Source organism: Dipodomys merriami, unplaced genomic scaffold (genome assembly GCF_024711535.1).
Source record: "Dipodomys merriami isolate MVZ:Mamm:240054 unplaced genomic scaffold, mDipMer1.0.p SCAF_4, whole genome shotgun sequence".
Classification (NCBI taxonomy): Eukaryota; Metazoa; Chordata; class Mammalia; order Rodentia; family Heteromyidae; genus Dipodomys; species Dipodomys merriami.
Window position 1 is genome coordinate 12,467,299 of NW_027205603.1, and position 24,852 is coordinate 12,492,150.

The following is a 24,852-nucleotide window of genomic DNA, read 5'->3' on the forward strand; positions in this document are numbered from 1 at the left end:
CTGAGGGTCAGCCCTAGTCTCTTCACGTGTTGAAAGGGAATAATAGGAACCTTTGAAAATGAAAGAAACAATGAGATGATCAAATTGCCCTGGATTTCAACTTTTTCTAATGCACTTTTCTTGTTTTAAAACAAATTTACATTTGTTATGCATGATCCTTATAAATATTTTAACTAGAAAGCAGGTACTTGCAAATATATCACAAAACATTCCAAACCCTTTCAATGTAGTTGAACAAATAGTAAATAATACAAATTCTGCAAGTTATCGAAAGATATGGAGAAGAGTACCATCCGATAAAGAAATTTGTTAGCCTTTAGCAGTATCTTTTGCAAAGATATACAACAATTTTGGATAGTTCTAGGTGCATACATTTGTCAGCTAATCCTGAAGAACCAAACTTTTCATTTTAGATAGCTTTCTCCAATGTTTGAAACTATGTCATGACTCCTGGTCAAAGATCTTTTAATATGACACTTGTTCAAGATCTGAGTGCACCTTTGGACTGTAAAACTTTCAACTGTGCTGCTTTTTAGAACACCAAAGAGGCTTTCTGCTCTTCAGTAAGACAATCACCCAAATTGTGCAAGTCAGTCTTTCCTGAAATAATTCATTCTAATTCATTCCTTAAACTAGAGGGGGCAAGAATTGGATGCACCTCTAGGGTAATTTCTGTGCTTCCTCATTCTCCTTTTAGCTTTAGACTTTTGTTGTTGTTGTTCTGATGGATATCATCCATACACCACAAAAACCCAAATCAGTAACAGTAGCACAACATTTCCCCTTTTAGGCTGGAATATCAGAAAATCAATTCCATAACACTTTGTTTTTTTTTTTTTTAAATATTATTTTATTTTATTTGAGAACATACTGTACAGAGGGGCTACAATTACATGGGCAGGATAATGCATTCATTTCTTACCAAGCATTGCAGCCTCCTCCTTTGTTTACCCTTCACCTCCCTTCCCAGCCTCCCCCCTCCCCCCACCCAATTATACCTCCCTCCCCCCCCCACCGACATTGTAAAGCTGGTTTTGACATGACATTTTGTACTTCTCATTGTTGCAACAGGTCCACCTGAATCCTTAAACGACTTGTTTGTCCCCATCTCCTCCACATGTTATACTGACATCAAATATAGTGAAAGCGGGGGTTACACTGTGGGGGAGGGACATACAAAGCAACAAAGAAATAATCTTATAAATGCGTTAGAAACATATGCATGAAAGAAACAAAAACATTAAAATACATATTTAAGGGTTCATTTTCCTAACATCACATTATCTGACCTTTTCCGCTTGACTCATACCTATACTAGATATTGCAAATAAGGGAAACCATGGGACCTATGCTTCTTTGGGCCTGGCTTACTTCACTTAATATAATTTTTTCCAAGCCTTTCCATTTCCTAACAAATGGGGCAATGTCATTCTTTCTGATGGAGGCATAGAATTCCATTGTGTATATATACCACATTTTCTTGATCCATTCATCTACTGAGGGGCATCTGGGTTGGTTCCATATCTTAGCTATGGTAAATAATGCTGCAATAAACATAGTTGTGCTGGTAGCTTTAGTGTGGTCTTGTTTGTAAACATTTGGGTAAATGCCCAAAAGTGGGATTGCTGGATCATAGGGGAGATCTATGTGAAGTCTTTTGAGGAACCTCCATACTGCTTTCCAAAGTGGTTGAACAAGTTTACATTCCCACCAACAATGAAGTAAGGTTCCTTTCTGTCCACATCCCCTCCAGCATCTGTTGTTGTTAGAGTTCTTGATTTTTGCTGTTCTAACTGGGGTGAGGTGATATCTCAATGTTGTTTTGATTTGCATTTCTTTTATGGCTAGGGATGTTGAACATTTCTTCATGTGTCTATTGGCCATCCTTCTTTCTTCTTCAGAGAAGCTTCTCTTTAAGTCTTTAGCCCACTTATTTATTGGGCAGTTGTTTCTTTGAGGATTTGTTGTTGGGTGGTTTAATTTTTTGAGTTCCAAGTATATTTTAGATATGAGACCCTTGTCCGTTGTATGGCTAGTAAAGATCTTCTCCCAATCGGTGGGCTTTCTATTGATCTTGCTAGCTATGTCATTTGCCCTGCAGAAGCTCTGCAACCGTATGCAATCCCATTTGTCCAACCTTTCTTTGATTTGTTGTGCTTCCGGGTCTCTATTCAGAAAATTTCGGCCTGAGCCAAGGAGACCTAAGGTTTCTCCTATTCCATCCTGTAATGTTTTCAGAGTGTCTGCTTTGAGTTCAAGGTCTTTGATCCATTTGGAGTTGATTCTGGTGCAGGGTGATATATAAGGATCTAGCTTTAGTTTTCTACATGTAGTTAACCAATTTTGCCAGCACCATTTACTGAAGAGGCTGTCTTTCTTCCATTCTATTGTTTTAGCTTCCTTATCGAAGATTAGATGGCTATAGGTCTGTAGGTTCATTTCTGGGTTTTCAATTCTATTCCATTGGTCCTGAGGTCTGTTCTTATACCAATACCAAGCTGTTTTGATTACTATGGCTTTATAGTAGAGTTTGAAATTTGGTATTGATATTCCTCCAGCAGTGTTCTTTCCGTTGAGGCGCATTTTTGCTATTCGGGGTCTTTTATTGTTCCATATGAATTTTTGGATTGCCTCCTCTATTTCCTTGAAGAATGAGGGTGGAATTTTGATAGGTATCGCGTTGAATTTGTAGATAGCCTTGGGAAGTATTGCCATTTTCACGATGTTGATCTTGCCAATCCAGGAGCATGGGAGGTTTTGCCATTTTTTAAGTTCTGTGTTGATTTCCTTTTTCAAGATTTTAAAGTTTTCATCATAGAGGTCCTTCACTTCTTTGGTTAAGTTAATTCCTAGGTATTTTATTTTTTGTGGGGCTATTACAAATGGAGTTGCTTTCCTAATTTCAGCCACACTTTTCTCATTGTTGGCATATAGAAAAGCCATTGATTTTTGGGGGTTAATTTTATAACCTGCTACTTTGCCAAAGTTTTGAATCAGCTTGAGTAATTTGGGAGTGGAGTCCATGGGATTCTTTAAATACAAGATCATGTCATCTGCAAAGAGGGAGAGTTTTATTTCTTCTTTCCCTATTTGGATCCCCTTTATGTCTGCATCTTGTCTTATTGCTGTAGCTAGGCATTCTAATACTAGATTGAAGAGAAGTGGAGAGAGTGGGCATCCTTGTCTCGTTCCTGAGTTAAGAGGAAATGGCTTTAGTTTTTCACCATTGAGTATAATGCTGGCTGTAGGTTTGTCATATACAGCCTTTATTGTATTGAGGAATGTTCCATGGATTCCTAATTTTTCCAGAACCTTCATCATAAAGGGGTGTTGGATCTTGTCAAATGCTTTTTCTGCATCTATTGAGATAACCATGTGGTTCTTATTCTTGCTCCTGTTGATGTGATGAATAATATTAATTGATTTGCGTATATTGAACCAGCTTTGCATCCCTGAAATGAATCCTGTTTGATCATGGTGTATGATTTTTTGGATGAATTGTTGAAGTCGATTGGCCAAAATTTTGTTGAGAAGTTTTGCATCAATGTTCATCAAAGAAATGGGTCTATAGTTCTCTTTCTTTGATGAGTCCTTGCCTGGTTTTGGGATGAGGGTTATGATGGCTTCATAGAATGTGTTTGGTAGTGAGCTTTCTCTTTCAATTTCATTGAAGAGTTGGAGGAGTATTGGTGTGAACTCTGCTTTGAAGGCCTTGTAAAATTCTGCTGTAAAACCATCTGGTCCTGGACTTTTCTTAGCTGGGAGGTCTCTTATTGCTGTTTCTATTTCAATGCTTGATATGGGCCTGTTAAGCTGGTTTAACTCATCTTGGTTTAGTTTTGGCATGTCAATATTTGCTAGGAAAAGGTCCATTTCTGTCAAGTTCTCACTTATTAGCATAAAGTTTTGAGAAGTATTCCCTTATAATGTTCTGAATCTTGGTTGTTTCTGTGGTGATGTTTCCATTCTCATCTCTGAGTTTATTAATTTGGGTGTGTTCTCTCCTTTTTCTGATTAGATTTGCTAAGGGTCTGTCAATTTTGTTAAGTTTTTCGAAGAACCAACTCTTTGTTTTGTTGATTCTTTCTATAGTTTTTTTGGATTCTAATTCATTTAATTCTGATTTAATTTTGATTATTTCTTTCCGTCTACTGGATTGGGGTTTATCTTGCTGCTCTTTTTCAAGGAGGTTTAGATGTGTCATTAAATTGTTAGTTTCCAATCTCTCCAATTTGTTGATGTAGGAGCTCAGAGCTATAAACTTGCCTCTGAGTACTGCCTTTGCTGTGTCCCAGAGGAGCTGGTAATTTGTGTGTTCATTTTTGTTGAATAGCATGAAAATTTGAATTTCCTTTCTAATCTCTTCCATGACCCACTCATGATTCAGCAGTGTGTTGTTCAGCCTCCATGTGATACCGGACTTTCTTTGGTGGCTTTTGGTGTTGAGTTCTAATTGTATTCCCTTGTGGTCAGAGAGAATGCAAGGTATAACTTCAATGTTTCTGAATTTAGACAAGTTTGCTTTGTGGCCTAAAATGTGGTCTATTTTAGAAAACGTTCCATGTGCTGCTGAGAAGAACGTGTATTCTGATGCTGCTGGGTGAAATGTTCGGTAAATGTCTGTTAAGTCTAGTTGATCTATGCAGCTGTTTAGATCTGTGGTTTCTCTGTTGAGTTTTTGCCGAGTTGATCTATCTAGTGGGGAGAGTGGTGTGTTAAAATCCCCAACAATTCATGTCTTTGGATCTATATGGGATTTGAGGGAAAGTAGTGTTTCTTTGATAAATTTGGGTTCTCCATTGTTTGGCGAATAGATATTTAGAATTGTAATATCCTCCTGAAGGAGAGATCCTTTAATTAGTATGTAGCGACCTTCTTTATCTCTTCTCACGAATTTTAATTTGAAGTCTATTTTATCTGATATTAGGATTGCAACTCCCGCCTGTTTATGAGGGCCGTTTGCTTGGTAGATTTTGTTCCAGCCTTTAACATTGAAGATGTGTTTGTTTTTACGGGCAAGATGTGACTCCTGCAGGCAGCAGATAGAAGGGTCTTGTTTTTTAATCCAACTAGACAGTCTATGTCGCTTAATTGGAGAGTTCAGTCCATTAACGTTAAGAGATAGGACTGAGAGGTATTTGGGAGTTCCTGCCATGTTATCCACCTTCTTGGGGGCTGCGAAAACTGGGTTCTTCCTAAGGTTCTTGGATTCTCAGTTTGGGTGCAGTTTCTTGGCCTTTGTTGCGGTCTTGTTGGTTTTCTATGTGTAGGACATCTTTAAGAATCTTTTGTAGGGCTGGTTTGGTGGAGATGTATTGTTTCAATTTTTCTTTGCTATGGAAGGTTTTTATTTGGCCTTCAGTTATGAAGGAGAGTTTAGCTGGGTACAGTATTCTTGGTTGATAATTATTTGTTTTTAGGGCATGGCATACGTCATTCCAGGCTCTTCTTGCTTTGATTGTCTCTGCTGAGAAATCTGAGGTAATTCTAATTGGTTTCCCTTTGTAGGTGATTACCCTTTTCTCCCTGACAGCTTTAAGGATCTTTTCCTTGGTCTGGGTTGATCCTGTGTGGATTATAATGTGACGGTGGGATGTCCTATTCTGGTCTGGTCTATTTGGGGTTCTAAAAGCTTCTTGTATCTGAATAGGCCTATCTTTTTGTCTGTTTGGGAAGTTCTCTGCTAGGATCCTGTTAAACAAATTTCCTAGACCATTAACTTCTGTTTCTAGGTGCTCCTCTACACCCATTATCCTTAGATTGGGCCTTCTGATGGTGTCTTCCAGGTGTTGGATAGACCTATCATATTTCTTGGACTTGTCTTGGATGGTTGTATGTTCTTTCTCTATAATATCTAGGCTGTCTTCAAGCCCTGAGATTCGATCTTCTGCATGGTCTAACCTGCTGTCAAGACTCTCTACTTTGTTTTTTATCTCTTTTCCTTCTAATTGGTCAGCTTTGATGGCTTCAAGTTCTTTGTTGAAGCTCTGTTTTAGGTCTTGTATGAATTTCTTTACTTCCTTAATTTGGTGTTCAGTGTTTGTTCTCAAATCACTTAGTTGATTGGTTATGGTTTCTTTGGACTCCCATTCCTTCTGTTGGGTTCCATTCAGCTTTTCCTTTGTGGTCTCCCTGACTTCCTTCAGCTCTTTGTTAATGGATTCCATGAATGCCTTTAGTGATCTTTGTGTATTCTCTACCTGGTCTCTCAATTCCTGAATTACTCTTTGATTAGCTTCTTCCCGTCTGTGGGATTCCTGCAGTTCTCTTTCTTCCCGTTCGTGGGATTCCTGCAGTTCTCTTTGAGTGTTCTCTGCCTGCTCACGCCATTCCTCCCTTTCTCTTTGAGCATTCTCAAGTTGTTCACACAAATCCTGTATCAGTTTTTGAGTAGCTTCCTCACGCTTATGATATTCCTGTATAAACTTCTGGGATGCCTCCTCTCTCTCCCTATCACGCTCATACAGAGTCCTTTGTACATTGTCAAACTTCTCATTTATCATGTTTGCTATTAGTGTTTGTAGAGCTATTTGGGAACTCTCCTCTGGATTATTCTTTATCTGTTCTAATCCCTGATTATCAAGATTGGGAATTGAGATACCCGAATTTGCCATTTTTCTTGTGTTTTTCTGGCTTACTCGGCCCATTTGAGATGAAGATTGCACCAGTTTTATGCTAGAACACTATCTTAAGGCAACCATCAACCAAAGTTTGAGTTTGTACAGTCAATAGTCTACCGATACAATCTAGTTCAACAGATACATCTATTCAACATCAAACAACTATATGTTAAAGTACTTCGAACCGCAGAAAAGAATTTGGAAAACCAGAAATTATTAGGATTAGGGAGAGATGTGGGTAAAAAATAGGAATAGATTGGTGTGGGGAGGCACAGGGAGAGTTAACTATGTCCTAATCACAATGCAGGAAATGGGTTGGGTAGGATGCAAGTAGAGAGAGAGAGAGAGACCAGAAAAAAAATAGAAACGTAAAAATTAATGTTATTATAGAAGTTAAAAGACCGTCTATTTAGAGAGGAATGTGAATATGTTCCGAGAAGGGGAGGGACATAGAGGAGATGTGAAAAACTTTAAGGATGGGAAAGGGAGAAGAAAAGATCAGAAGTTCAGTAGAGCTAGACAAAAAACAAAAAGATAATTAAGAAAGAAAGAAAAAGAGAAAGAAGACAAGAAAAGAAAGGAAAACACTCATTCACATATTCCTAAAATAAAAATTATAAGATGAGAAAAAAAAAAGTTACTGGAAAACAATTATTTTTTCAGAAGAGGCAAAAATTAAAGATTAATAAAAGTTTTAGAAGGGAAAATATATATATATAAGGTAGCAAAAAAACAAAAAACAAGCAAAAAAAGAAAAGAAGAAGAAGAAAAAAAAAAGAAAAGAAAAAAGAAAAAAAAGTCTTTTGATTTTTTTTTTTTGGGGGGGGGAGGAGTGGGAAGAATCCTGTATCTCCCTTTTGTCTCTAACCAGTCTCTTGTTGGAGTCTCTGGTCAGCTTGAGGTCCTGTGGCTTGATTGGTTTCTTAAGTCGGTTGGTTGGAAGAGGCAGAAAAATGCTCTGCTTTACCCAAGATTTTGAGATCCCCCTCCCAGGTTAGTTTTCTGGGAGGGTGATCTGCTTTGAGAGTCACAAAAGAGGGGGATGTGGTGATGGGGCTAGGTTCTGGGTAGAGTTGAGGCCTTTCAACAAACAGTAGCTTTTCCCTGGGGCTATTTTGTGATAAAGCTCACAGCGCCCAGCCTGGAGCCACTCCCAGGGTTTCTGTTTTTCAATTGATTGTGGTGGCTGCTAGAGGGAGGGGCAGCCTCTGGCTCTGGTTACCCAGTGAGGCAAGGCACTCCAATGGCTGGCGCCTGAGCTGGGTGACTTTTCCCTGGATGGTGCTGAGTCTGGCAGGTCACTTCACCGTTAAGTTCTTGTGACCTGCTAAATGACTCATTTTATTCCAAGGCCTGAGCTGGAGCTAGCAGCTCCTCCAAGCTTTGTCGGTATCCAAGATGGAGATCACCGGTGCTGGGGGGGGGAGGGGTAGCCTTCCCTCCTCTGCTTCCTGAGAAGGAGTGAGGATGTCGGGCTTGTACTCACACTGAGTCTTGGATCCTGGGTCGTCTCTGGTCTGCCAACAGCAGGATGAAGATTTCCGCTCCTTGTCGGTTCTTGTTGGTGTTGAGTAGAATCCGCTCGTCTGCTGCGTCTGGCTCCTTCGTCCCGGATTCTCTGTGTCTCAGGTATGACCCCGCGGCGGCAGTCGCCGCCGCGACCCTGCCGCAGTAGCGGCAGCTGCTGTGTTTCCTTGGCTTCCCCTCTCTTGTCTAACTCTCTGTCCTGTGATGGCACACTTGGTGTGATTCTCTGGCTTAGGACTGTTCACTAGAACTCTAAAATTGCTTTCTATGCGAGAGCTTGTTCAGATTCCAGCTTCTCCTCCACCATCTTCCCGGAACCCCCCTCGAAAGTACCATTTTTATTATAACACTTTGTTTTTTGTATGATACCTCACATTTAATATTTTTCAATAAGAATTTCCTGCTATTCTTTCCTTCTTTCCTTCTTTCTTTCTTTCTCTCTTTCTTTCTTTTGTTTTGTTGGTCATGGGGCTAGAACTCTGGTCTTGAATGCTGCCCCTCAGCTCTTCAGCTCAAGGCAAGTGTTTTACCACTTGAGTTACAATGCCACTTCCAGTTTTCTGGTGGTTTATTGGAGATAAGAGTCTCACAGACTTTCCTGCCAGGGCTAGCTTTGAACCACAATCTTCAGATCCCAGCCTCCTGAGTAGCTAGAATGACAGATGTGAGCCACCGGTACCCTGCTTATCAACTTTATTTCTTAGTTAAGTAAATGATGGAAAGGGTGCCTCTTTAGAAGGATACATAGTGGACATACTATATTAAATTGTAAATCTCTTATACAACTACTTAACATAACAAATATAATTTTTCTCAATTACAAGGAGCCTCATGAATTATTACTTAGTATTCACCAATACCTTACATCTATATCTTTCTAAGAAAAATATTAATTGTGCCATCCTGTTAAATGGTGATAATGATAAAACACCAAGGAAATAGCTTTTATCACACAAATTATTTACCTTCAGAATGAATGAGAAATGGTTCCTACATAAGTCCATGCAGTTTATTCAGTGAGTTACCAAGGCCTGAACGAACTCTGTGGAGATTGAAACTTGTTTTTATTTTCTTCAAATAGTATAGAGATACTTTTTCAGGTTGGAAGCAAGAGATCAGAGGTACAGAACAAAATCCTACTGATACTGAGATTAAATGCTTACATTTGTACCTCTAAAGACTATAGAGAGTAAATGTGATTTAGCAAGTGTGTCTAACAATTACTACATTTGGAAAGCTGTGTGCTGTTTTTGTGTGTATATGTTTCAAAAAGATGTTTGCATGTTTAAAATAATCAAAAGTACTAACTACTTTCAATACTATAATCTTGTTTTTCAGGAAATATTCAATGGCTTAAAATATTTTGTGTTTTCTATATGGAAGTTTTCTTTTGCACTTAAACCATTTAAAATGATTTTTATATATACATATATATATATATATATATAATCAGTACTTTTAAACTTAAGAATGTTTGATATTTGATAAACATATTTTTAGATGCTCAAGGAGAGTTGATACATGGGTTTTATTATTATTTACTGCTTCAGTTCTTGGGATTTATTTAGGTACCTTGGATTATGTAAGATGACTTCTCACATAGAAAAAACTAAGATGAATTTTAATAAACTGATTGAGAAAAAATGTCGGAGAAAACATAAGAAATAAAACCAATAAATTGTAGACTAGGGAAAGGATTCATTGTCTGCCAAGATTGCTACAATCAGTTGGCATGCTTTGATGGTCCTGACCTGACACAGAGCACTGGGTCTGAGGCAGAAATTCATAGAGAGTCTCTGCAAAATGTACTATACCAAGTATCCTTACCAGTACTTCCCAAGCAGGAAATATGCTATTCCCCAGCTCATTACTCAGTCTCTGCAGCTGTGAGACCTCATTACTCAGTCTCTGCAGCTGTGATCCTTGAGCTGCTACAAGGCCCACCTGGGAATACTGGTTATTCTTTACATGAGTTTCACCTTCCAAACCACATGCAGTGTGTTGTCTTGTGCCTGGAGGGCTATGGAAATACTAATGAAACCCCTGTTATCTCCTACTTCTCTAAAGCTTAAGGGCTTTGCCATTCTTACCACAGAAATGTCTATGAAATAACTTTCGTCATCTCCCTCCACTTTCTGCAGACTTCTAGACAAAGGAGTTTAGAAGAAGTGATAGATGAGAAGCAAACAAAAAACTCTCAACTCATGCAAGACTGGAAGTCAGCAAAATTGAGGGAAAATATCTTCTTTTAATTTCATTTCAATGGGTGACAATCATTTAGTGCGTTGCTTCCTGACTTAGGAACCCATTTGAAGCTGGGACTGAGTTGCTAAGCAGTGTGGATTGGAGGCCATGTGTCTAGTCGTTAGCCTCTGAGACGTTCCAGCATCACTGTCCATCCACGCAAGTTCTCCGCAGAAGTGATGAAGAGGTCCATGTCAGTATTCATCAGAAAATGGAAAATTAGGGTGGCCTTCAAACCTGCAATGAGAAAGAAGAATGCATAAGGGATTTCATAACTCTGTGTTTAGAAGGGATTTCATAACTCTTGTTTCTAGAAGCAATTTCTGTGAAGCCCTCCCTTAGGGTGAAAGCTAAAATGTTCGTTTTCTGGTAAGTCATAAAGTGGACATTTTGTACTTTTATAAACATGATTTTGTAACATTAAAAGTGGTAAATTGTTTAAACAAATTTCTGTCTTTCAGACTGAACACACAGAGAATCCAGTCACCTCTTCAAACATGTGCATATGTCAAAATAGAGCAAAACAAAACAATACCAAAGAGATTCCTTTTTTATTACAAATTCCCAATGATGAAAGCACAAACTGATTTGCCTTGCTCAGAACGGACAATTCCAGTGATATCTTAGCACTAGTAAATAGTCTTGGGTAATCATAGGTAACTATTAACAATGCCATCTAAATCTTATTCATTCATTCATTCATTCATTCATTATTTACTGGCAGCTTACTGCATGGAACACGCTATATTAGACTAAAAATAGAAAGTATGTTATGCAAATGGCAAAATCTCATGGTCAAGGAGCTTACTGTATAAGATCTATATACAGTAATGACCACACTATAAAGTGATAAAAGTGATTATATATTCAATTGTTTGGGAAGAGTTCCAGAAAGCTTTGTGTCATCCTTGACTTACACTGGCCTCAGTCTGACTCATATTGAGGTAACTTTAAACTATCTCAACCCCATCAGAAATTAAGTTGATAAAAATATATTTGCCAAAGTTACTTACATAGGAGCAGAAAAATACCGAAAATTTCTGTTCAGGCCATCTATGACTTTCATATCTTCTGAAGGTAACTGGAATTCAAAAACCTGCCAAATAAATAGAAAAGTGTTTTTGTTTAAAATTTGTATTTAGGGTGCATATTTCTTTGTCTGGAAATTTGTAACCAATCTGACTGATGCAGTGATAATATTTAAGTGTCTGAGAATTCTCCCAAGTAAACAATAAATACCAGGTAAAAATAAATAAATAGAAACAAATTCCTGACATGGTGAATGGAAACCCTTTTTGCACAACTACTTAAAGATAACAATCACAGAAAACCAAATTCCTGTGTTGAAACTGTGTAAAACTGCAGATGAAATGGAAGAAGCTGGAGACCAAACAAAGGTGACCTGATTTTAAAAGTACTTCCTTGTGTATTTAGAAGATCCAGAGAAACCCAGAGCCATATTTTTGAAAGATAATTAAATATTTTTCATGGATAAACTTGGATTTCTAACTCACAGCAGAAAGCGGTTAGTATGTGAAAAGTAGTATTATTTTTAACAATTTAAAACAAGAACTTTCCACATATTAATGATGTTCTGTTCAAAGGACTCAGGCAAGGAATTGGCTGAAGTCCTAGTGTCAATTTGACCAGTTTAATTATCATAAATATGATATTTTTCCACTTGCTGCTTGACTTTTTTTTAGCCCTCTGTGTATTTTGGATAAGAACCCTTTATCTTTTGAACAGATACATGGTGAATATTTTCTCCCATTCTGTTTTTAATACAGTCCAATTGATCAACCTTTGTTCACATTTCCTGAGCAATTAGAAATAATCAGCTAAAAAGAAAAGAAAGGAAAAGAATAACCAAACCGCTAAAGGGGTTGGAGGAGTGGTAGAGTACTAGCCAATGAGTGACAGTGTCAGGTATCAAGTTTGAGTCCTCATTTTGGGCAAAGAAAAGAAAAGAAATAACCACCTATGCTTATGTCTTTCATGGTTTCCTATAGTAATTTCATAGTTTCAGATCTGACATTAATGTCTTTGATCTACTTGGAGCTGATATTTGTACAGGGTGAGAGAGTCTAATCTTTGACATGGGTATTATCCTGTTCTCTTGTACCAGCTGTTAAACAAGTTGTCTTTTCTTCAGTGTGTGTTTCTGGTTCTTTTTGACTGCATATTTCTAGACCTCTTATTTTTTCCACTGGTGTCTGTTTTTTTGTGTGAGTATGCCAGTAACATGCTGTTTTTGGTACTATCTGACCCCACCACACTGCTCTTGGCCTTATATATAAAAGAGTAAATCAGAAAGATATGTACATAGCCATGTTTTCATGCAGTTGTGTTCATAACCGCCAAACTAGAATCAGCTGAGCTGCTCAATAAGTGAATAGCTGATGAATGGATAAAGAAACTATGGCATATACATATATTGTATATGGTGTGTATATTTATACATACATGCATACATACCATGGGATATGTCCATAAGGAAAAATGAATTTATGTTAAACTGGTTGAACCAAGTTTAAAAAAGGCAAATATTAGATCTTCTCACTCATTATGGAATATATACACACACATATGTATATAAACATGTATAGGTATATATATTATATATACGCACATATATGCATTTAATATAACAGGCTAGTGAAACACATCAAATGGTGCTTGAAAAAGGAGATGGAGAAGAAAAAAGGGGAACTTAACCAGTTTGCATTCTGCACCTATACAAAAATATTCCAATGAAAACCCATATATTACAAATATACACTAACTCAAAAAATAAATTTGAAAAGAATATTTACCAAAAATAATGATTAACCCTTGTACAGGGGTCAGAACACATCGCTGTTGTAAAGCTGAAGCTAAATTCCTTGTTCCCAGCCCAATCCCAATTGTCCTTGGTAGCGCTACTGTAAAGGAAGAGAAGACGTTTCTAAACAGGCATGAAGTGGACACGCATAGTAAAACGCCGGGTGAGTGCAGATGGACTACCGATGTCTCCTGAGAGTAAAAGTAGGAAGGATGTGGCAAGAAAGAGCCCTTGAGCATCACCTGCATGTTCTCTTTGATTCGCTCCTCATTGAAACTCTTGACCAGGGCCACAATCCCTCGCTGTAGCTGGTAGCGAAGGGCGACCAGGGCTGGAGTTCGCTTGTGCTTTTTTGCCATGGCTCCAAGAACTGGATCATCCAAGAGAACTGGGGCGCTCTCATCCACCCTGGAAGGAGAGACAGAAGGGATGAGGTTTAGACCAGACATTCTCCAGTGTGGCCCCCGGACTCACAACACCATTATGGCCTGGGACCTCTTCTCCGCACCCTGAGCCAATTGAGAGTGAGCTCCAGAAAAATCTGGTGTTGTGGAACTAAATCCATTTGCTCAATTCTTGTTCCTTAGGTATGATTCCTTTTATTTTTCTTCTTTTGTGCCAATCCTGGGGCTTGAACTCAGGGCCTGGGCACTGTCCCTGAGCTTTTTTCCCCCCTTAAACCTAGTGCTCTAGCATTTGGGCCATTGCACCACTTCTAGCTTTTGGGTGGGTATTTAGAGATATTACTGTCAGAGACTTTTCTGCCCAGGCTGGCTTCAAACTGCCATCCTCAAATATCAGCCTCCTGAACAGCTAGGATTACAGGTATGACTACCAAGCCCTATTTTTCTTATTACCCATATTTATATCTTTGAGTTCCCAGAGCACCATAGGCAACAAGAACAATGTCTTTTGATTTGCAGAAATCCAGTAGTTTGCTTTGATTCAGGTAAGGATGGCATTCTACCTGTGGAGGGACAAGATAAGAACATTCAAGTTATATGAGATCCTATATTAATGCACAAAAGAAATTTTAAAAGAAGCTGGAAAACGTGAATTAGCATGACACCTAAATATAAAATAGCAATAATAAGTAAAGATTATTATTTTTTTCCAGTACCAATGCTTGAGCTCAGGGCTTTGACCTTTTGCTCAGTTTTGTCCTTCACTCAAAGCCCAAAATGTAATCAATGTAGACTACTTGATAAATCCTTCCTAGAAAACATGAGGAAAGAAATTGGGGATTATTGTATATTGAAGAGAAACATGACAGAAAGCTGTTTGTAAGCTACAATTTGACTTAGGTTAAAAAAAGAAGCATGAAAGATGTTTTGAGAAAGCAATGGGGAATCTGATTATGGATGGTATATCCAATGACAAGAGTGAAAAGCCATCCATTTCCTTAGGTCTAACAATGCAATTGCAACTTCAAAGGACAGTAATTTCTTTCTTAGAAGATGTGTTGTGATGTCTGTTGTGGTGAATAGAGGTATCTACAATTCTATTTGATCAGGTGCAGCAAGCTATTACACATACCTGCATTGCATGCAGATAATGCTCCAGGCACTTACCTACATTGTAGAGCATAGCAAAAATCAACCATCTTTGACATATGTGGGAAAATATAGACACTTTAAAGATTTGAATGTGGGCATCATAAAAAATTGTTGTAAAACAAGTATTAATATTTGGGACTCTAGTTCTATGTTATTTCATATTAGATACCACAAACTACATATATAGTATATATAATAGTAATGTTGTATATGTTATATGATATATGATATTACATATAATCAGTAGTATGTATTATTTATACTCTATATCATAATAATATATGTATTATATACATATATATTCCTAACCAACAAATCTTATTCTTTGATTGGACTTTGTAACAAAGGAACTCAGAACATAGAACACTGCACAGAATGGAGAGGCTTAAGTCAGTAATCTAATGGCAGGAAGCAGGCAAGAGCAGCAATCTGGAGTGCTGTCAGACAGAAGGTCAGCTCTGTTTTGCTTAGTTTCTGAATGTAGATTTCATCTACCTTCAGTATCACCATAAACAGGTAGCTCTTTCTTTCTAGCCAGGGTGTCTTTCATAGTCTCCATTTGTTTCTTTTCCCTATAATATGCCTTTGGTCTAGAACCTTGAAACCAGAGATAATTTGGGAATACCTCAAGGATGTAAGCCCCATATAAACTCATACCACTGATCTCATTACTATTCCATGGATTTTATTGCTCATTCTATGGTTTCAGGTTTCCATACTCCATATATAACAGTCTCTCTAGAACACATTCATTGACCAATCTCTTGTCAGCCTTCGTATTTTAGGGATAAGTATACCTTCTCTTTGAAATGTGACTAATGGATGCAATGAAACATGACTATATTTGCCTCTGGAAATTCTTCTTTTATATATCTATATATTTGTTGTTCATAGGGCTTGAACTTGGGGCCTGAGTGCTGTTCCTGAGCTCTTCTGCTCAAGGTTAGCGCTCTACCACTTTGAGCGACAGTGCCACTTTCAGTTTTCTGGTGGTTAATTGGAGTCTCATAGACTTTTCTGTGAGGGCTGGCTTTGAACTTCAATCATCAGATCTCAGACTCATGAATAGCTAGGATTACAGGTGTGAGCCACTAGGTTCCAGCTCTTAAAAATATTTTTATTATTGTTAAGTAGTTGTACAAAGGAGGTTTCATTCAACAAAACAGTTTATGAATATACTACATCTGGCAATTTAGTTCTATGGTCTTTTAATGTTTCTCTTTCTTTCTTTTTTTTTTTTTAGTTTTGCTTTACTAAGCAAAGATCTAGTCTTGTGAAGAAAGGCTCTGCTCTCATCATCATCTGCTCTACAAATGAACTATGACCGAGGAGAGGATATACCTGGCAATAGCATGGGGATTAAGAATGAAGGATGGAAGGAAAGCAGATGATGGCAGCTGACCTGATTGCAGACAGGTTTATACTTGAGTCCTGGTTTGTTCAGGATCCTCTCCAGCTGCCTGCAGTTAAAGTTGGACACCCCTATGGACCTGGCCAACCCCGCGTCCTTACACTTCTCCATGGCCTGGGGAGGAAAAACAGTTGTGAAGAACAATTTCTGCAGTTGGCTACTGAACTTTATAATTGCAAGATCATAGTGTTATAAAAATCTTTCTCCAGAAATGAAAATGAAGCTAATTATCATGGATTGGGAAGAAGAGAAAAACCAGTAAAGGAAATTAAAGGAAACAGTAGTATCAGCAATGAAAACAACTTTAGTGCTCTCCATAAGAAAGATGATTCTATATAAAGGAAAAAGATGATCATCATCATTTTCTCCAATCCATCTTCATTTCTCTATATTACATTATTAGCAATATGTTCCATTCCATCACTTAAGCAGAGTCATAATAGAGATAGTTAATTTCTACAAGACTGGGCACATATCCTTCTCTGAACTGTGGATTTTGGGCTGAGTCTTCTTTCGACTTCCCCCAGGATCTCAGCATTACTCACCTCCCATATGGCACAAAGATCCACTATGTCGAGCTTGAACTTTCCATGTTCATCTTTTGGATAAATCTCATCTCCTGGCTGAAATAGATGGAATCATAAAAGCAATCTCACAAGGTTTATCTCTCCACTCACATCGATGTTCTAAGGCAGATCTATGTCTGGGAGCTAAAATGAGCTAGAATGTTGACCTTACCACTGAAAGAGGTACAAAAGTCTGCATATGGGTTTGTAAGGAATGTCTTTGAATGACAAGCTTATTCTAATTTCTTATATAAATGATCTGTTTTCATTAATAACAAATTCTCAGGTCCTCGTAGGTTGCCCATGAGTAATTTCCTTATTCTTCATACCCTTGTGCTTTTCCCCTGGAAAAATGACTGTCTTTCACTGAGAAGTCAATAGTTACATGGCCTTGTGAATTGTAATATTGACCTAGGCTAAACAGTCAAAAATGAATGAGTAGTCAATAATGATTTTAATTTCCTAGAGCACATGACTGCTTCAAAGGCAGCCAGGTGAGCAAATGATCTGGACTTTTAAAGATAAATTTTGATAGAGAAGATAGAGTGCAAATGGCCATGACCTTGAACTCTCTTAAAGCCCTATATGCCACCAGTCAAAATGGGACAAAACTTAACCAAACTTCTAATGATAAAGAACAGGCAAAAGCATTTCAGAAGATTTCTCCTGATATATAAATCTATCCATGGTGGTGACTACCCAATTACATGTTACTTTGAGTAGTCTTATAGCTTTGCACACATAATTGAGTTCATATGAATTTTAAAAGCTTAACTCAACCACACATAAAAAGAGAATCAAGCTGACAGCTGAGGTTTTGATAGATCAATATTGAAAATTGCCTACCTTAAGAGACACTGGGAAATGAATAAGGTAGAGGTCAACATAATTCAGTTGAAGCCTTTTCAATGTTCTTTCCAAACTAGGTCGAACAAGCTCTGGTTGATGAGAAGTAGACCAAAGCTATAAAGGTTGAAGGAAGAAGTTGTGGTGGTTTAATAAATTATCAAAATTTGTAGCTTCTATTTACCTATAGTGAGACATTTTTCAACCAGTTAGACACTGATGATCACAGAAAATAAGCTCCCTTTTATCATGGATTTCTTTGATGAGATCTATTAAACATGGCCCATTCCATTAGTAGGTGCACATACACATCTATGTACCGTACCTTTGAAGTACAAAATATGTCCTCTCTCTTCACCGTGCCATCCTCAATCTTGCTTTGAATGGCCAGTCCTACCTCCTCTTCATTTTGGTACAAATAAGCAGCATCAATATGGCGGAACCCAGCATCAATAGCTAGTTTGGTGCAGTCTGTAATCATTTTCTTGGGAACCTAGAGGAACAATCAAAAGTAGTAATTAGAGATCTACAGAGTTGAGTGTTATTTCACATACAAAGTAGTGACTTGTATACAAATTAGCCTTTCCTCGTGCCTTGTGCAAATTGTGTGTGGGGTGAGTAATCCATGGATATGTTCCTTTCCTACGTCAATGATAAGAATTGGGCCATCTAAGGAACAGTTAAAGTTCCAAGAAATCATTCTTCTGTCATTTTAATCTTGTCTTTTCCTTATGCCTGGGTTACTCAAAGAAAAATAGAAAAGTGCATCAGTGGAGCTCATCGCACACTATGGTAGAGTAGACTATACAATTCATGGGGGGGGGAAATGGGAAGGAGGGATCGGGAGAAAGTAAGGGAAGGGAAAATGTGTACAAAAGGAAATGTACCTCATGCATGTAATTGTAATCCTACTGTACATCCCATTTATAATAGTAAATTCACAGGACTCTGTGCATAATTACACAGTGGTTTTCTCGTTTTTGTTTTTAGAAAGTGAGATTATAAAGTTAACACAGGAAAATTTGCATGAAGGGAAGTATTCTAGCAGATATTTTGTGTGATCTAGAAATCTTCACAGTGAAATCACATTGGACCCCTGAGCACTGAATTTGGAAAATACATTGTGGTTTTCAAGGAAAGCCATTTAGAGTGTCAATTCTCAAGTCTTTCTCTAAAGGCTATAGACCACTTTGCTAATCCTCAAATTCCAGACTTCTATCAGAAAGTAAGAACACATAAACCCCACTGCTTGTATGGGAGTTTAGGTATATCGGCCATCTATAGTAGCCATAAAATGGTGAGAAACTTAAGTTCCAAGATACCAGTGGCTTTTGTTAGCAAATAACAGTGTGCATGCCAATCGTGATGGAAGTATATATGGACAATAAAGGTGTGTACTTAAAATATGCAGATTTATTTGCAAGAAGTCATCAATGCCATGAGAAGAAAAATTCAAGTAGGTATCAGCCTTCATACCAAAGATCTTTTTTTAAAAGGGAAATTATCAATAAGATGCAATGTAAGTTGTCAACTTATCTTCCAAATTTAGATAACAATTTGAAAGAGCATTTATTTAAGAAGTGAAAAAGACAAGCCAAAACCTTTTCTATTTAGTTAAAAAATTAAGAATCTCTCCTTTTCTCAATAAAATGGTAATGCATGAGATTCTTAGGTCCTCCCATCCTTTCTTCATACCAGTTCTGAGGTGTTGGAGGCTCAAAGAGAGTCCCCAAGGCTCAGGACCCAGTGAGGTCCTTGTTTCTTCCCTTCCATTCCTGACGCTTGCCCCACAAAGCAGCCAAGTCATCTCACATGCCTTTACAAGTGCTTTAAAAATGTTGAATCCTTCTGAAAACAGTGGGAATTCAGGCAGCTAGTCCCTTATCCCACAATTAAGTGGTGTGAGGACAGTCATGGAACCCAGAATTCCTTCCAGTCAACTGAAGTCTCCAGGTTGACCACTTTTCATTTCCAAAGATCATCTAAACCATTGTGCTTTGAATCCAGCATGAACTAAGAAAGAGTGATAATATGCACATAGGATCCTGGTTCCCCTCAGTGTCATGCCCTATTTGCTTTTCCAGCCAGTTTCCTGGAGGTAAGAGTAGTATATGGGAAATTCTACTTAGGGCACACCCAGTAGTTATCATGAGATGTTCAAGTCTGCACAACATAAGAACATCAGTACTAATTCTTTTATGCATCTAATGTTTATAACTTTTATTTTTGGAGGTATTGATGTTTGAACTCAGGGCCTTTTGCTAGACAAATGCTATACCACTTGAACCATGCCTCCTACTCTTTTTAAAGATTATTTTTCAAATAGGATTTTATATTTCTTACTTCAGGCTGTCCTTGGGCCACTGACCTCCTACTTATGCCTCCTGTGTAGCTATAGCTGGGAATACAAGAACCTTGACTCTCAACTTGTGGAATCTTGCTAGTTTTTTTTTTTTTGTTGGTTGTGGGGCTTGAACTCTGGGCCTGTGCACTGTCCCTGAACTCTATTGCTTGAGCCACAGCGCCACTTCCAATTTTCTAGTGGTTTATTGGAGATAAGAGTCTCCTGGGTCTTTCCTGCCTGAGCTGGCTTTGAACTATGATCCTCAGATCTCAGCCTTTGGAGTAGCTAGGATTATAGGCATGAACCACAGACACTTGGCTTTGATAGTTATTAAAAAATCAGTTTTGGGGGGCCAGACTGGCTTTGAACCATGATCCTCCCAATCTCTGGCTCCCTAGTAGCTGAGATCACAGATATGAGCCTCTGTGCCAATCTCTCTGCTCACATCTAGCGCAAGTATTTCTTTAGATATTTCATTCTTGAAGAGAGAAAAGGTTACCTGAATTATAGAAATAAATGAGGAAATCACTTATTATAATCAATCTCCTAGCTGAGACCTGACAAGTAGGATTCTTCCTTTTCTTTATTTTGTCGGTCATGGGACTTGAACACTGGGCTTTGGAGCTGTCCTTGAGCTTTTGGGCTCAAGGTTAGTGCTCTAGCACTTTGATCCACAGCACCACTTTCTGTATTTTTATCAAAAGATACAATGCTCTCAAAGAAGAATATCTTTAAGTGTGGAAATTCAGACATTCACCATTCTTTAACTTTTTAGTACTGGAGATTGAACTAAAAGGTTCATACTTTGAGGCTCTGCCAGTTGAATCACATTCCTAGTCCTTCCACTTTTAGCTTGTTTTAAAGACACGATCTTTCATTAACCTTACTAACTTTGCCATGATAATCCTGTGTCAGTCTCCTAGAAACCCAGCCCTATCATTTGTAAAAAATCTTTTTTTCCCCTTAAGGGACTAAGGATTGAATGTAGGACCTTAAGAATGTAGTCAAGTGTTCTATGCAAGTGAGCAACACCTCCAGTGACATCAGCTTGCTTTTTAAAAAGATAACCTACTTAAAAAATTCTATTTTGAATAGCATGCAAGAATATTACCTATGATTGATATTGAGTGCTGTGTTTCCATACCATGCATATAGTGTGCACCAATAAAATCTTTGTGTTGACCTCTTTACTTACTTCATCCTTTTTTTGGGGGGGTTCTGGTCGTGGGGCCTGAACTCTGTGCCTGGGCGCTGTCCCTCAGCTCTTCAGCTCAAGGCTAATGCTCTACCACTTGAGCCACAGTGCCACTTCCAGCTTTTATCTTTTTGCTTATGTGGTGCTGAGGAATCGAACCCAGGGCCTCATGCATGCAAGGCAAGCGCTCTACCACTGACCCACCTTCCCAGCCCTACTTTGTTCTTTTTTAATGTCAAGATACTTTGCTCTTTTCCTTTATGTCTTATATAAAATGGTAAATTGTACTCATTCCTTAAAGTTGGAGAAATCCAGAACTCATGTTTTTTATCTGTGTCTCTGTGTTATCATAATTATTTTTCTACCCTCTTCTTAACATCTTCACTTTCAATCCTTCTTCTTTGCCCCTAGCCCTATGTTACAGTCCACTGAGAAGAAAGACCTGGCATTTTTCTTTTTTTTTTTTGTCGGTCGTGGGGCTTGAACTCTGGGCCTGGGCGCTGTCCCTCAGCTCTTCAGCTCAAAGCGAGCGCTCTACCACTTGAGCTACAGCGCCACTTCCGGTTTTCTGGTGGTTTATTAGAGATAGGAGTCTCACGGTCTCTCCTGCCCGGGCTGGCTTTGAACCGCGATCCTCAGATCTCAGCCTCCTGAGTAGCTAGGATTACAGGCGTGAACCACCAGCGCCCGGCCGGCATTTTTCTTTATGTGTTTGGAGTATTTCATTTTTTATAATACCATCCAGTTCCAGCCATTCTACTAGAAATTGCTGGACTTACATTGTCTTGAATGGCTGAATAATATTTGTCCACATGCATTATATATAAATTCATATCTCACATTGTATTTATCCCTTCATGGAGTAATGGACCTTGAAATGGGTTCATATATCAGCTATTGTAAATATTATTACAATGAATATATCACTGTAGCAATATTTTGGTATGCAGATTTCATTTGAATCAGATGTATACCCAGAAGCTAGATGACTGGATAATATGGTAGATCTACTTTGGTTTTATAAGGAACCTCCATACTGTTCTTCATCATGTCTGTAATTTACATTTTTACTAAAAGTACAAGAGTTTTTTTTCTCTATATGCTAGCCAGCAATGTGATTTATTTTTAATTTTAGTTTAGCCTTTGACATGAGTCATTCTATAAGGCTGAAATGATATCTCACTGTAGTTTTCAATTTTATGACATACTTCAGAGCCATAGGAAACAGTAGCAAGATGCTGGCATAGAAATGGACATAAAGACCTGTGGAATGGCACACAGGTCTCCGAAATGAATCCACATGTCAGGATGATTTTCAACAAATAGACAAAAACTTAGACTTTGAAAAAAGAGCACCCTTTTCTGTAAATAATTCTTGGAAAGTCTAATGCCCGTATTCAGTTCTGTTGTGATATTTCTATATGTGTGTGTGTGTGTGTGTGTGTGTGTGTGTGTGTGTGTGTGTGTGTGTGTGTGTGTGTCACATCTTCTGACCAAAAGCTTGACATATTTATTTCTTAGTATGTATAAATATCAGATCAAAACTGGATCACACACTTTAGGACCTGAAACTTTGAAAGTGCTAAAAGAAACATAAATGAATGAATTCAGAACTTCAGGATAAACAAAGTTTTTAGATATATTCCCTAAACACAGAAAACAAGGAAACAGCAGGGAAAGGAGACAAATTAGATTGTATTAAGTCAAGAATGTTGTGTATACCAATGGAAACAATCAATAGCATGAAGAGGCAATTCCTAGAATATAAAAAGTATTTATTAATTAATCATCTCATAAATCATTAATAATATAACATCTATGAAACTCAGAATGCAACAATAGAAAACAAATATCACAATTAAAATGATCAAATGATGCTACTAGAAACTTCTCTTACTGTCCAAAAAATAAAGAAAATATGCTCTGTACCATTATCAGATGATTTTACTGTTAAATTTTCTTTTTTCTTCCTACCTAATTGGGAAATAGACTGGGCCAGAATGGAAAAGTAATGACCAGGATAATCAGTATCCGATACATGATCAGATCCTGAGGAATGGTGAAACAGAGGCCCAGTGAACCACCAGAGAGCCACATAGGAAACTGGCCAGCTTTCTATTCATTCTATCTCCTTTTAAATCTTCAAGCCAACATGAGTGTTGTTACCTTTTCAGAGGCATAGGTGCCAAAGCCCAGGACAGGAATAAAGTGACCATCATTCAGTTGTATGCACTGATGCTTGGAATTCATCCTGGGTCACTTCTCAGAGTTATTTTCTTTCTCAGTGCTCTAAGCAGATTCTGTTCCTTCTTTCCTCTCAGAGCAGCAAATAAATGGAAGTCCTTTATAGTCAACTGTCTGACTAATGACCATCTGATGGCATGTGGGAGGAGTAAGAGTAAGTAATAGTCTACACGTGAGAAAAAATTGGAACCAGTTAAGTGAATACCCCTCTTTTAAATGAGCATACATAGGTGGTGAGTGGGGCTTTTGTGGTAATATTTCCTTACATACATACCATCCTGCCTGACCAAATTTACTTCCTCTATCACTTTCCCTAGTGTCCTTACCTGCTTCTTAAAATAATTTCAGTAGGCTTCATTGTTCTATCTTCCTGCTCACTCCTTGCTAGTACTGTCCCTTCTACCTTCACATCATCTTTCTTTTAGATTCCACATATGAGGGAAAAATGGTTCTTGTGCTCTATTATTGAAGAATATCGAAACCAAAAGAAGATGAGGGGGAGAAGGCAGTAAAAATTCATTGTATAGCCTACAAAATGAAGAAGTTTGAGGGAAGGTGTGAGTAGGGAAGGGAAAGTGCAAAGGTTGAAAGGAGTGACATTGGTCAAGATGAATTGTATTCATAAACTGCATTTGTTAAATGGCAACTCCTCTGTACAAATACTTAAAGACAATAAAAAGAAAAAAGGCGTGAAACTCTTGCTTTTCTTTGTAAATGAAAATTATTTCCCAAGATCAAGCCTTCAGAAAAGACAAAAGCTGCCCCTAGGACTTGGGATAAAGTACATATTCATGTCTTTTTGAGTCTAGCAGATTTAACTTCATGATCTCCACTGTCATCCATTTTCCTACAAAAAGGTTTGTTTTTATAGCTGCCACATATCCCACTGAGAATATACCATCCATTCTATCCATCCATTGATCAAATGTAGAATAAGCCCATACTTTATTTTGAATACTGTTGGGCTAAACATGGATATGCAAGCATCTGCCCGTACTGGGGCTGAAACTTGGTGGTTGGGCACTGCCCCTTAGCTACTTTCCTCAAAGCTGGCACTCTACTACTTGAGCCACAGTTACATTTCTGGCTTTTTCTGTGGTTAATTGGAGACAAGAATCCCATGGACTTTTCTGCCTGGGCTGGCTTTAAACTGCAATTCTCAGATTTCAGCCTCCTAAGTAGCTAGGATTACAGATAAGAGACATTGGCATGCAGCTTAGAAGCTATATTTCCAAAGGAAATTCCAAATTGACTTCTACAGTGACTGGAGTATACATTTCCATCATGTCCTATGGATGCCCATTTTCTTCTCCTAGACATCGTCTATCAAAAGACATAAAGGAGGAGGAAGGGGAAGAGGAAGAAGAGAAGGAAATGAAAGAGGAGAGGGAGAGGGAGAAGGAGGAGGAAGAAAAGATAGAGGAGGAGCAGGAGGAGGTGAAAGAAGAAACAACCATCCCCTTAAACTACCAATATCT

General features: G+C 38.1%; 1 protein-coding gene across 1 annotated transcript; it reads right to left on the reverse strand.

Moving 5' to 3' along the window:
- Positions 1 to 10,386: 10,386 nt before the first annotated feature.
- Positions 10,387 to 23,464, reverse strand: LOC138805652 (aldo-keto reductase family 1 member C1-like). Its single transcript, XM_069990558.1, has 9 exons — positions 23,297 to 23,464; positions 17,917 to 18,084; positions 17,592 to 17,708; positions 16,725 to 16,802; positions 16,171 to 16,293; positions 14,070 to 14,179; positions 13,455 to 13,620; positions 11,405 to 11,487; positions 10,387 to 10,628 (listed from the first exon to the last, which is right to left on the reverse strand). The coding sequence occupies exons 1-9, from the start codon at positions 23,378 to 23,380 to the stop codon at positions 10,586 to 10,588; spliced, it is 972 nt and encodes a 323-aa protein (XP_069846659.1). The 5' UTR covers positions 23,381 to 23,464; the 3' UTR covers positions 10,387 to 10,585.
- Positions 23,465 to 24,852: the final 1,388 nt, after the last annotated feature.